Genomic DNA, 13,333 nt, shown 5'->3' with positions numbered 1-13,333 from the left:
ATGCGGACTACACCCACCACCTCTTCCTTCTCAGAGATTCTAGGAGAAGATTCAGTTCGGTCCTGTTTGTTCAGCCCTCAGACTCTGTCATGACAGGCAGTGTTGAAAAGCTCATGAGGAAATTAATAATTCTGCCTCTGAGCCAGGCATGAGCAGCGTGCAGGAAATGAGGCGTGAGACCACACGCTGAACAATGAGGAGAGAACAAGGCTGCGAATAGCTGCTGGGTTCAGGGAGCATCATCCATCGCACGCACTGGTGGAGGCCGGAGTCCTTGCCTTTAGACACTGGGCTTGGAAGAAAAACTGCACTGCGAAGCGTTTACAGAAGGGGGGCAAATTAAGGATGCTGTGTCAGCCCTGAATTTGGCATTTCCTGACTGGTGAGTGCTTGACTTTGCAGCTAATCTTTCCACGCTGTTTTTGGCATGCGGTTGTGCGTAGATCTAATCAGTGCTTGTCAGACACCTGCAACAGCAGGCAGGTGCAGGCAGGAGATCCTCAATGTCGTAGGCTGACAGTGCTCCAGCCAGCCTTTGTCCATTCTGAAAGCAGGTCGATAGATCTGACTGGTTCCTTCCATTTCCAGCTGCTCATATCTTAGCCAGGGTGTAAAAGTGCCTCTAAGGGGAGAGAAGGGTAGGACAGCCAGCTGTGGAAGAGGACCTCAGTTATGAGTGAGCGTGCGTGCATATACTCGATTTCATAAAGCTTGGGAAATCAGACAATCCTCCATCCTGTACACAGCCCTGTCTATTGCCTGGCCTCCTGTGGGTAAGTGGAACTACAGATGGTAGAGCTTTAAATATATATATATATTTTAAATCATGTTGTTGAACTTTTTTCCCCAGCAAGCACATATTTACATCATTGCACTGCAGTTCCAACAGCACTGTGGTGCTGGAGCATTTTTATGTCATTCTGATCTGCAAAGTGCCTGGGGTCTGGCAATGTTTTGTTCATCTTTCCAAAGGATTTAAAGCAAGTGGGAAGGGAAATGCAAAGGGCGCAGAAAGAAAACAGATTGAAGCCTTGTTTCTGCATTGTGCTGTACAGCTTGGAAAGTAGACCTGCTTGATTAGCAAAGGTGGAGCCAGCCCAGCCAGAAGTTTAAACCAGTGACTTTAAGCACCAAGCGCACCTCTGGGTTTGTATCCCACTGAAACACGTTCTGGATTGTATCGTCGGGCTCGGGTTCTCGTCAATGGCTGAATTAAGCCAGTGTTTTCAGAAGAATTTCAGGAGATTCAGGATCAGGTGCCCAGTCTGAGGTTTCCTGGGCCTGCTTTGGTTTTCCAGGAGTGCAACACCTCTGAAAGTCAGACCTCCGATTAGGGGCCCAGAAATTCTATCTCATTCCTCTTTACTGTTTCATTTCACCCGCTCAGGAAGGGTAGTAAGACTTGTCTGCACTGGCGAAGGGCAACCCATGGCTTACTCCATGCACTCAGTTACAGCTGCGTTGATAAAGGGAGGGCAGGGACCTGAGGAAGCCCTTCTTGGTTGTTTTTTTAAAATGATATTTCTGGACTGGTCTCAGTGATTCAAGTGCAGGGCAAAACTCTGGTCCCGAGTCTGTGTCACTGTGGAGCCCAGCTTTAAAGTGGGTGTACGTTAATGATGCCTTTCAGTTGTTTTACATGGCCAGATCTGTGTACAACGTTCTTCAGTGTAACGGGACCTGGGAGGCACTGTGTCCATCTCTGCTCTCAACTGTGCATCATTAGAGAGATGGCTTTTTGCAGGAGCTGGATGCTCTTAGAATGATTTTGCAAGCACAAAGCCCATATCTCTCCCTCTTAGAGGAACTTTATATAGCTAACAAAGAGGCCTAATGCTGCCTTTGGTAGAAACTCCAAGACTTTTCAGGAATACAAATAGGACCATAAAACTGCTAGCTCTGCTCTGAAAGCTTTGCCCATGGGAGACACGAATGTGAAGTTTAATTATTTTGTCGATAGGAATCTTCCATATTACAGAAATTGTCTTTCCCTCCCCTTCTAGCCTTGTTCTTTCTTTCCTTTTTTCTTTCTAGCTTGCTGATGCACAAGGCTTCCTTTTTCCTATAAGAAGGAACAACTGAGTAATTGAAATGGAACACTAGTGAGGATTTTTTAATCTGAAAGTCAGCATTAATTAGTCAGGTCGGGTGTAATTAGCTTCCTCATCTGTCACTGTCTCTCCCCAACTTGTCAATGACTTTCTTCTATCCTAGATTTCACTGAAAAGAAAGAACTCTGTCATGTGGGAGCTGCATGGGTGTTTTTCCTGGTTGGGGTACAAGCGAGTGACAATACCTGCAGGGCTGTTGGCATCTGAGCTGGATCCCACCTGCTGCAGTCAAGGGCAAAACTCTTGCTGATCTTAAGGTCTCACAGATTTGGCTTTGTCCCTTTTTTTCTGCTGTGTGTCAAGCTCACAGGAATAATAATTATTCCTACCTGTGCTCCATAGCCCCGCAGTGCTTTATATGCCTAATTCGTTACTCCAATCAGACCGGCAAATTGCAGCAAGACATGGGGGATGCCCAGGTTAAATTGCTGAATGGGGGTGCAGGTATCAAGGGGCTTGGATGTCCAATCTGCCAGTCGCTGGTTCATCTGTGACAGTCATCCAGGGAGGAAAGGGTGAGCCTCTTCCATTGGGCTCGGTGGCATTCGTGGCTTTGGTGCTGAGGTTCAGCTGCAGGTTGTCTGGTGTGCAGGGCTGGGGGATGGCTCAGATTTGATGTGATATAGCCTCTATGTTCCTCTAAACAGAAGTGCCCACTGGCACTGAAAAAATAGCCTTCGCAAAGAGACCTTCCTTGTCTTCCTCCTAGTCATGTCTCCACACAGCTGCTGTGGCCGTGAAGAGACAAACCAGGTCATCAGCTCGATCCTGGAATTATTGGTACCTTCCATAAAGCTGTGTGTCTCTGTACCAGCACAGGGTTGGACGATGTGAGTCTCTTCATGGTCACGTGTCTCCTTGTTGTGATGAATTTTCTGAACTCACGTCTTCAGATCAGGAAGGATCTTCATCCTGGGAGGATGCTGAAACTGCCTGGCACTCTGAAGGCTGAATGAGAAGGGAGGACGGGTTTTTCTCTACTGTACTACAGAGTCCTCCTTCTCTTCCCTTCTTGAATCCCTCTCCTACCCTCCCTTTCCAGCTCAGTTAGTTTTTTACAAGGTCCCTCCAAGCTCAGCTGTGCTGCGGGTGAGCAGCTCGCTTGCCTCTCCCCCTTTCCCTTTCCTCACGCCCAAGTGGTTCTTGGCTGGCTGAATGAAGGAGGCAGCACAGATGAACATGTGCCGACAGCAGGCTAGGAGGTGGGCGAGCTGCATGTGAACTGTGCAGGCCCAGCTTTGCCAGAGGAACGCAGGTTCTGTGGTTTCTATGCAGCCGTCAGGCAGAAGGTTTGAGATTGTCTCTGCTTCACAGCATACTCTGTAGGCAGCTCTGCAAAGCTTTGCAACAGAGCTCTGCAGCCCTGCTGTTGAACTTCATCCATACCATGGTAGCGTGGGGAAGGGAAGGAGCCCCATACCCCACACATTTACCTGTGTCAGGTACTCTGGGGAGACCTGCCCCTTGCTTTGTCCCTGTCTTGCTCTGTGGGCTGACCGTCCAGTGTGCACGGTCTGCCTTGGCATGTCTGTGCAGAAAGCAGGAGCTGCTGCGGGCTCTGTGGGTAGGCTTGAGGAGCTCTTTTTGGTCAAGCAGCTGGTTCAGGGTCTGTCCTTCAGTGAGTGTGTGGTGGCAGCCTAGGCCCTTCTCACCACACATCTGTTCAACGCTTGCATGTTCCTGGTGGAAAAACCTGAAAGCATCAAGGCAGTGGGATGGGGTCCCTGACACGACGCACGCCGTGGTGACTGCAGCTGTGGTTCTTGCTTCCTGCTTGCAGTCTGGATTGGGGCTGTTTAATGTGGTATTGTAGGTTCCTGCAAGATCTAGTTTTCTGTGGCCAAGCATGCGGCTCAGGAAGCAGAGGGTATTTTGTGAGGCAGAGCTGCCATGGAGTGGTGGCGAAGGTTTTCACTTAAAGTATTTATTTACTAAATACTTTGCCCAGTTTTCTTTACCTTTCTCTAACTGAATTGAAGCTATGCCTGTAGCAGCCCCCCAAATCTGAGCCAGGAACCTTCTTTACAGGAGGTTCTGCCACCCTACAGAGTCCTGACTAGTTTTGAACTAAGAGGAAGCCTGTTTGCTTTGGAAGGGGCAGAAGGGAGCCCAAGAAATCTGAACGTCTACCTCAACAGGCTGAATCAGTGCCTCTTCTCCAGAGAAACAGATCCAGGGCTCCTAGGAGTGCTCTCATCCTCTTCTTCTAACCTGGAGCAGCCTAAGCTTGCGCAGAAGTGAGGCAGAGCTTTGATTAGGGCTGCAGGATTAGGTCCACTGTGAATATCATGGAATTGAAAAAGTAACCAGGCCATGCTTCAACGCTGGGAGTCCCTGGGTAGTATTGGAAGTGGTGGAGGGAAAACAGGCCAGCCCCCAAGTAGAATTCAAGCAGAAAAAATGCATTTCACTCCCCTTCTGGCTGATTTCAGGGTTTATCTCCCCCGCTGATTCAGTTTGCTGTGTTTTGGTTTGGATAAGCTTTCATCCTGACCCAGGCAGGATCTGATGAAGGCAGTAAAGCCAGATGAGTCCCAAGGGCAATGCTAAGTGAGCTGTGTCTGGCTTTGCAGCTGAATCATGTGGTAAACTCTCTTTTGAAGGGAGTTCAGAGCTGTGGTGGAACTAGGGCAGGATGCACGCACGTGCTTACCCCTCATGCAGAGGGAGGCTGTCACCATCAGGGACAGCACAGCCCAGGCACCTGCCTCCCTGCCCTTGCCCTTCTGCCTGGACCAAATCTTGAGCCTTCCCTGACTCAGTTCTCATGTGAGTGCATATAATCTTGGGGCTTTTTCAGCATTTGCTGTGCTGGGGTTTATACCAGCATCAGAAATTGTACCAGTCTTTAGCTAGAGGGAAGCATACGTTGGCCTTTGTATGTTGTGGGTGCCCATCTGTTGGAAGGTGGGTTTTGCAGTCACCATGAGAGTAGATGAGAGTAGTCAGAGGGAGATGCTTGAGGTCTGATCCATTCCTTGAGTTGAGGATTTAGCTCTTCGTTAAAAAGGAAGACGGTATGACCCTTTTTCTGCTGGCTTATTACTATCTCAGTCTCCCGTTTCTCTTTCTTCCATGTGCAGGCTCTTCTGTTTCAGGATTAGAATCTTTTCCTTCCTTCTCAGTAGCTCAATAAATGGGAAATTATTATGGCTCTTTACCTCTCTTTCTGAAGAGAGAATACATATGCTTGCTCAAGTCTTGCAGTAACTCCATTCCATTGAAGGAGAGCCCAGGCCTATGGGAGAAAAGGCAGCTGGGTGGAGTGGAGGTGACTGCACATACACATCAACTTGCCCAGATGGGGTAAGCGAGGTTTGCACCTACATTCACACAGCACCAGTCTGCACTGCTGACATGAGCTGGAAGTTGTGGCTTGGTTGTCTCCTAGAGGCAGAAGGGTGATAGTACTGCTCAGCCCAGCAATGGATGGGAGCTGTACGCTGGCCAAGGGCTCGCGTGTGCTGAGGGTGTCTGTCTGCAAAGGCAAGCAGCGTGGGGCGACCTGCGAGCTGGGGCTGGCACTGTGCTGTGTTCGGGGGCGTGCCAGCAGGCTTGGGACACGTAAGAGGATGTCGCTGCCCTCCACTGCCTTGTCAGCATTGTTGGGATTATGGCTGCTCCGTGGGGAGTTTGGGAGTGGGAAGTGTGGGAGAGACGGCAAAGCTGCAGTAAGGAGCAGCTGGGACAGCTGCAGGTTATATGCAGATTGAGGGACTTGGGAAAGCCTCTTCCCTGTCATGATGCAGGTAAGGCTCTCTGTAAGCAGCATCGGAAGAACACATGGGTATGCGTGCCCATGAAGTTGAGGTGGAGGAGTACCTGTGCGCCAGTAGCTGTCTCGGGCGGCATTGTTCGAATGCTCTTGGCCTTGCCCCAGGGCCCAAGGCTCACGCAGTGATGCATGACTGTTCAGGGAAACTTTCAGATGCTCCCTGGCAGTTTAGAATTACGCATCCTGAATATTAAAGAAATCTCTTACTGGAGACTAAAACTAGCTAGATTTCTCCTAACCTTTCCAGAAACTTGAAAAGACCCCCCTCCCTTTGCTTTGTTCTCGCTGTCTAACAGCTCTACATGTGAGGGAGGAAAAAAGACAGCACAGTTTTGTGAGCCGCCCTCTCCTCACCCTGTTTCTTAGCTGCCTAAGGATGTGGAGGTCTGGCAGAAGAGGGACTGGCCATCTGCCATCAGTGGTGCCCATCTGTTCTTGGACTGTGAGATCGCAGAGCAGGAGGAGGATTCAGCACAGGCTTCCATGTGCCCTCCTGCACAGCTCTCTGCAGCCTGGCTGAGGTGGGTGAGCCAGCTGCATGAGCCTAACCGCAGCAAGGGGGTGGGAGAGTCCCCGCTCTCACGCTGACAGGAAGGGTGGGATGTTTTGAGACAGTATCAGTTGCAGATTAAAGCTGCTGATCAACGTTTGTTTTTCGCTTGGTGTGGGCAGGAACAGGGAGGCTGGAGCTCAGAGGTTCCCTGTTCTCCACAGGCTCTGCAGCGCTGGGAGTGCTCTGCCCAGCCTGCCAGCACAGATGCTATCCAGACCAGAGTGAGGCCCATGGGAGCTGCTGTACCTACTATGAACTCCCTGTGAGCAAAGCCACAGGCATCACCCAGGCTGACCAGAACCAGGGAGATGGCTGTGACCCTTGTTCCTTCGCACATCCCTCTTTGCCAGGGAGCATTTCTGCCCCGTTGCTTTTCTTCTCTGTCCAAGTTCAGACAGCTCCCGTGTCTTCTGAGGACCTAGAGTTAAGGGGTGCTGGCAATTCATCTTCCTGCTGATAGAAATCCTGTTAAAACAGAAATGCTGGTTAGGAGCAAAGCTCATAAATTGCTTCTGGCCTGTGTGTAAATTGCTTGCAACTATCAGGGTCAAGCAAATAACTGAATCTGCTCATTCCTTCAGTCGGGGGGCTGCAGGCTTTGGTGCTGGGAGCTGGAAAAGGGAGTGACACTGTTAGGGTCTGGGCTTTCTGGGTTTTGCCTTCAGGGACCACCACCTGTGGCTTCCTGGCTTCCATGCAACACCCAGGAGGGGCGCATGGGAAAATCAAAGGACCTGTGTGTGCTGACAGCCCCCTGAAAAGGAGAGCACCTCCCAGGGGCTCTCCTTTTCTTTCTTTCCTGCCCAGTGAAACTCTCCTGATCAGGAGAGTTTCCTCCTTCTCATTCTATGGGAGCAGTGACTGCTTTTGCTTCCTGGTTTTTCCATAGGAACCGGGAAAACTCACTCCATAAAAAATATCCTGTAGGGGTGGAAGGAAAGCAGAGCTGTTCAGCCCTTTCCCTCCCCAAGCTGGTGGTGAATAACCCTTCAGGGGCTAGAGCAGGGTTACAGTGAGTTCTCTGGGCAGGGTCGGTATGTGCAAGTACATGCATATGTGTGTGTCTGCAGGCATAGGTGCACGTGCTTCTGGTTCTGCGTGTGCACACTTTGTGGGAACAAGGAGTACAGCTATAAATTGCTGAGGGAAAATCTGTTGTTGGTTTTAAGGAGAGGAAGATAGGGTCCCTTGCATTGTTTCATCTGGTGCCATGAACTGTTCGTGGGCATGAGAACCAGGTTAGCTAATGAAATGTTCCTGCTGCTGTAGCCTGAGCAGTGTACTGTGAATCCCCTGCCATATCCATGCCTGGGGTTCCTGGAGCCTTGCAGAGCCTTCCTCTGCCAGAGCACTGAGCTCTGGGACTGTAGTTTGAACTACTTCTCTCTTGGGTCCCTCTGCCAGGCAGGGTGTGGGATCCCTCATGGAGAACCTGTACTTTCAGTGGCTGTAGCATAGCTGTAGGGTTTGAAAGGAGTAATGCTTTGCTGCTGAGGGAGCTGGAGTGTGCCTCGCTCTGTGGCTCTGCTGCTGAGACCCTTTGGCAACTGCTATGGATTCATGGCTCTGCCTGGTGACACCCAGTGCTGGGCTTTGACTGCTTTCTCTACCCCTTTGCGCAGGCACTGGACATGGACACAGAGGATGACCCCTTGTTACAGGACGCCTGGCTAGATGAGGAGGATGAAGAGGTAGCCTTCAGCTCACGGAAGAGGTGGGAGGGTGCTCTGCTGTGTGGGAGAAGCCCATGCAGAGTCAGGCCCCTGCGTGTCACGCTGCCCGTGTCTGGCTTCTGGAACATTGTTGGCTGGGTATTTACCAACCCGTACTGCGCTGGTTTAATCCTTTTCCTGGGCTGTGCCATCCCTGCTGTGCTTGCTGTTGTCATGTTCCTCCACTACCCAGCCCTGGATATTGACATCTCCTACAATGCTTTTGAGATCCGCAACCACGAGTCCTCTCAGCGCTTTGATGCCCTTGCCTTGGCCCTCAAGTCCCAGTTTGGGTCATGGGGGAGGAACCGCCGGGACCTGGCTGACTTCACCTCTGAAACCCTGCGGAGACTCATTTTTGAGCAGCTCCAGCAGCTTCACCTCAATGCTTCGCATCTCGGGGTCAGCGCACGGGTGAAGCGCAGCACCCTGGAGGGCAGGACGAGCTCTCCCAAGCCCCATGCCCACCTGAACCCAGGAAACCGGACTTCCCGAGCTGGGAGAGGTGCCCCACGCTGGGACTACTCCAGCACTTACATCAGTGCCAACACACAGACACATGCCCACTGGCGCATTGAGCTCATTTTTCTGGCTCGAGGGGACTCTGAAAACAACATTTTCACCACTGAGCGCCTAGTTACCATCCATGAGGTTGAACGCAAGATCATGGACCACCCTCGCTTCCGGGAGTTCTGCTGGAAGCCCCATGAGGTCTTGAAGGACCTGCCCCTGGGCTCCTATTCCTACTGCTCCCCTCCCAGCTCCCTCATGACCTACTTCTTCCCCACTGAGAGAGGAGGGAAGATTTACTATGATGGCATGGGACAAGACCTTGCTGACATCCAAGGTGAGCTGAGGGCCGTGGGCGAGGGCTGGCATGTTTAAGGCATGCATCTCCTGCGCTTTCAGGCAGTCACTGGCGTGCAGCTAGGAGGGGTGACTGCCTTGTGTGGAGAGGAAGATGCTGCCATGTTGTGCCTTGAGGAACCATCTTTTCTGCACTGGGGCCACTCTTCTATGCTTTCAGCAAAGCCCCTGCAACCCCAGCCATGGGTCACACAGGTGCCAACAGGCTAGTGAGGGGGACAAATGAGGGGGGGTCCTACATTGTGCAGTTGCCTTCCACTGACCCTTGTCCCCTGTGAAAGACCGTGGTTAACTAGAGGAATGTCAGGTGTTGGACAGACAATAGGGATGAGCTTATTTGCACTGTGGAGCAGATGAAAGAGGTCTGTGGGCTGCTCTGGAGCTTGAAAGGCAGCTTGTGAGTCACCAGCTGGAAATCCTTCTATAAGGAGAGGAGGAGGAAGGCCCTGCCTCCTCATCCCAGCTCTGTACCCTGTACTATGCCCCTCTAGTAGAGCAGAGGCTCTGGATGGTGAAAAAGAGGTGAATCATGAGGAGTCTGTGGGTGTGATATGGCTGTGGGATGAAGCCTCCATCTGTCTCTGAGCGCAGGCTGCAGATGATAGCTGTCCAGGAGCCATACGGGGAGCAAGCAGAGAATTAACTCCATCTGCTCCCATGTGAGTAACAGTTCTGCTACCAAAACAGGAAAGAGCATGGTTTCTGGGTCTTTCTGGTATGAACTCAAGGGAACTTGGATTTTGGGGGTAGATAGGCAGTGTCTCTTACTCAGAACAAGCTGAGTGCCTCCATCTCTGCATCCTTCACACCATCAGATGGCAGAGGTACCAGGTCTCAGCAGAGCCAGGACTCCTTATCTTTCATGGGCATTGTTTAGTTCTTGGGCTTCCCAGTGTGATCGAGCAAATATTGGCCCTGTGTACGGGAACGCAGTGCATCTAGCAGCAGGAGTATTGATGGGCATGTTGTGTGCATTGCTGCCTGGGGAAGCTGTGGTTCAGATCACAGGTGGAAGATGCATCCCTGATGGAGGGCTGCATGTAGGCAACATGGCAAGCAGAGTCACAAAGCAGAAGTGGAATGTGAGTCTTTGCAATCCAGCTTTTCCCAGAGCTCCTTGCTTTCTGTAAGGCAGCAGCAATCAGCATCACTCTGAAAGACAGGATCACTTCCAGTTTCCCTTTGTCAGACTAGACCCTGTGCTGACCCCAGGTCAACTAAACATGACCTAACAAAAGTGGCGCTGCTTTCTCCTACAGGGTCCCTGGAGCTGGCCATGACCCACCCCGAATTCTACTGGTATGTGGATGAGGGCTTGTCTGCTGAGAACATGAAAAGCTCCCTGCTGCGGAGTGAAATCCTCTTTGGGGCACCGCTGCCGAACTACTACTCAGTGGAGGACCGCTGGGAGGAGCAGCGCCGCAAGTTCCAGAACTTTGTCATCACCTACGTGGCCATGCTGGCCAAGCAATCCACAAGGTGAGGGCCTGTGCAGACAGGGCAGGTGCCTTGCTGGGAGTGGGCAATAGCAGGGAAAGGCAGAGGTTGGAGAGGATGGTGCTTTCTGTTGCAGTGGATGGAATAGGCCCTTCAGGGTGTATAAGATCTGTCTTAAGGTTTACACAGGGCAGACATGCCTGCTCTGCTCTGATAGCCCAGCAGCATTCAATCTCACCTGGAAGGCACAGAAGGCTTGGCATGCCAGCTCACACTGCTGTTCAGTCTCAGACAGTGGCCACAGCATAACACTCCAGACGAAGGAGAAGCATCTCCTTTGAAGTGGGGCTCAGGCACAGTGCTGTGAATGAGGGTGGGGAGCATATGGCACAAAACCACTCATATGCTCCCCTTTAATGTCACTTCCTACAGCAGCAACACGCCAGAGACATCAACAGAGGCAATGAAAGGGAGCCAAAGATTGAATCCAGTACCTGCCTTTCCGTGCAGCTCCTATCTGGCATTGGATCTGTTTGCTTCAGTCTCACAAGTCCAATTCCACTGGCTCCAACAGAGCTGCTTCTCTGCCCTCCTGGTCTGAATTTGGCCCCAGCTGGTCTGATGCAGGGGGTGAAATGGTCCTTACTCAAAGCATGAACCTGTGGATCCAATTCTGCTTTTGCTTATGCCAGTGTAATTCCTTCCAGAAGTGTGTGCTCTTTGTACAGAGAGATGGGGAGGAGAGTTTCAGGGCAGGATGAGTTTCAGAAAATGCAGGCTTTTTTCACCACCAGGTCTGTATGACTTTGGTTGAATAGAGCTTTTCTCAGTGCTTGTGAGAGCTAAAAGAGTAGCCCAGTATCCAGACAGCTGAGGGAAGGCAGTGAGTCCCAGTGTCAGTGTGCCTTCTCGGTCTCCAGCTCCCTACTGCTCTGAATCTCAATAGCTCCCAGAATGAAGGGATACCGATCTTCAAAAGCAGAGCGAAAGGCAGCCAGCCCTTGTCAGCCCTAAAAGCAGGCAGCCACAGGGTTCTCAGCGATGGGCTGGCAGAGTGGGTTGCAGTTCAGGGAAGCCAAAAGGGAATTGGGGCCAAGGCTCGGTTCTGAAGCTCAGATTCCTGATAGCCTCCTAAGGTGCAGTGTTGTTGTACTCCTGGTTAAATTATCTTGGATTACTTCCGCTCAGAGCCTGCTTCCAGAAGCAGAAGCTGGTAAATCATATGGTTTCTGATAAGCTCTCACTCTGCCTGCATCTGCTGGTTATTACCTTTGTGCTTAATATAATAAGCAATGATTAGGATTCCAGATGGAATAGGCTTTGGAGGCTTCAGGAGCTGCTTGCTGACAGCAAGAAGTCTATTAGAGCCAAAGACCCACCATGCACTGGAAGAATCCTAAAAATATTAGACCTGCTCTTTTATGTTTCTCCCTTCTTGGGTGAACTTCACCTCCAGAAGCAACCTTGTTCAATCTGCTCCCACCACTCTGAGCTGTTTCCTCAGAGAACTGCCAAGTTTTAGAGGAGTGTGTTCCTTTGGCTCTAGGGGAGACGTTGTGCTTTGTTAAATTCCCTGCTTTGTTAAATCCTCTGGCTCTGCTCCTTTAACACTCAACTCTTCCTACTCTTCTTCCTTCATATCTTCCCACCCTAGTAAAGTCCAGGTGCTGTACGGAGGGACGGATTTGTTTGACTATGAAGTGAGGAGGACCTTCAACAATGACATGTTGCTGGCCTTTATCAGCAGTAGCTGCATAGCTGTCTTGGTCTACATCCTTACGTCTTGCTCAGGTAGGCTGCAGCCACGGCCGCCCTGCTCTCACACAAATCCAAATATGCTGTGACACCCTGCGTCCATGCAAGCCCCAGGAGAGGCTCTGATGCCCTGACACCAGCCTGACTTTGTGGTACAGCAGCATGCGGAAGGTCATGCAAGTCTGATTCTCCAGAGCAGATGTTTGTGGGCAGGATGGGGGGAAGGCTCACAGGAGAACAGGAATAAGATGCAAATTCCCATCTTACTAATGCTGGTGTAAAGCTGATATAATTTCATGGATGGGCCTCATGGGAAGGAGTCTGCAAGCTCTTGCAGCCGTGAGCTATGCTCTGTCACCAACACGCTCCTGGGAACCAGTATTCCGACAGGGCAGGTGGGAGGTGTCTGTTGTCCCAGGGGGCAGCCAGCAGTACTATTTTCTCCATGTTCCTTTCCTCCTATAGTGTTCCTGTCATTCTTTGGCATTGCCAGTATTGGGCTAAGCTGCCTGGTGGCTCTGTTCCTGTACCACGTTGTATTTGGGATCCAGTACCTGGGTATACTCAATGGTGTGGCTGCCTTTGTCATTGTGGGGATTGGTAAGTATGTCGTTACTCAAAACCTACCTGTGCTGCCTTGCTGTAACTCCTGCCTGCAGGAGAGAGAAAGGTGATGGTGGCAAACGTGGATTGAATTTTCAAGCCTTTTCCTTCCATTACCTGTAAGTGAAATATTTGCAGGTCAGATGTTGAGGGGAAATTAGATTTTTAGCATGTGTTCCTACTGTGAGCAAAGTATCAAAATCTCCCACCTCTTTTCCCAGGGGTTGATGATGTCTTTGTTTTCATCAACACCTACCGCCAAGCCACCCACCTGAAGGACCTGCGACTGCGCATGATCCATACTGTCCAGACAGCAGGGAAGGCCACCTTCTTCACTTCCCTGACTACGGCTGCAGCATATGCTGCCAACATCTTCTCTCAGGTACACTGCAGCTTTGGGATTTGGGGCTTTCTGTTTCTGCCAGAGGCTCTAATAGAGAGGGAAGCTGCCAGCACCATCTTTCTACCCTCTGCTCCAGCACGGGGGCATGCTGGACTCTCTTGCCCTAGAGGGCTGTCC

General features: G+C 51.0%; 1 protein-coding gene across 3 annotated transcripts in view; it reads left to right on the top strand.

Moving 5' to 3' along the window:
- Positions 1 to 13,333, top strand: part of DISP3 (dispatched RND transporter family member 3) — a 45,421-nt gene that overhangs the window by 14,610 nt on the left and 17,478 nt on the right. For all 3 annotated transcript variants that reach the window (XM_075113849.1, XM_075113848.1, XM_075113850.1), the window contains exons 2-6: positions 8,062 to 8,998; positions 10,278 to 10,497; positions 12,110 to 12,246; positions 12,676 to 12,810; positions 13,035 to 13,195. In XM_075113849.1, the coding sequence (XP_074969950.1) occupies positions 8,071 to 8,998; positions 10,278 to 10,497; positions 12,110 to 12,246; positions 12,676 to 12,810; positions 13,035 to 13,195 (1,581 nt within the window). In that variant the 5' untranslated portion in view covers positions 8,062 to 8,070. The remainder of the gene's footprint in view (positions 1 to 8,061; positions 8,999 to 10,277; positions 10,498 to 12,109; positions 12,247 to 12,675; positions 12,811 to 13,034; positions 13,196 to 13,333) is intronic.

The sequence above is a fragment of the Phalacrocorax aristotelis genome, chromosome 19 (assembly GCF_949628215.1).
Source record: "Phalacrocorax aristotelis chromosome 19, bGulAri2.1, whole genome shotgun sequence".
Taxonomy (NCBI): Eukaryota; Metazoa; Chordata; class Aves; order Suliformes; family Phalacrocoracidae; genus Phalacrocorax; species Phalacrocorax aristotelis.
This window is presented reverse-complemented; position numbering and strand designations above follow the sequence as displayed.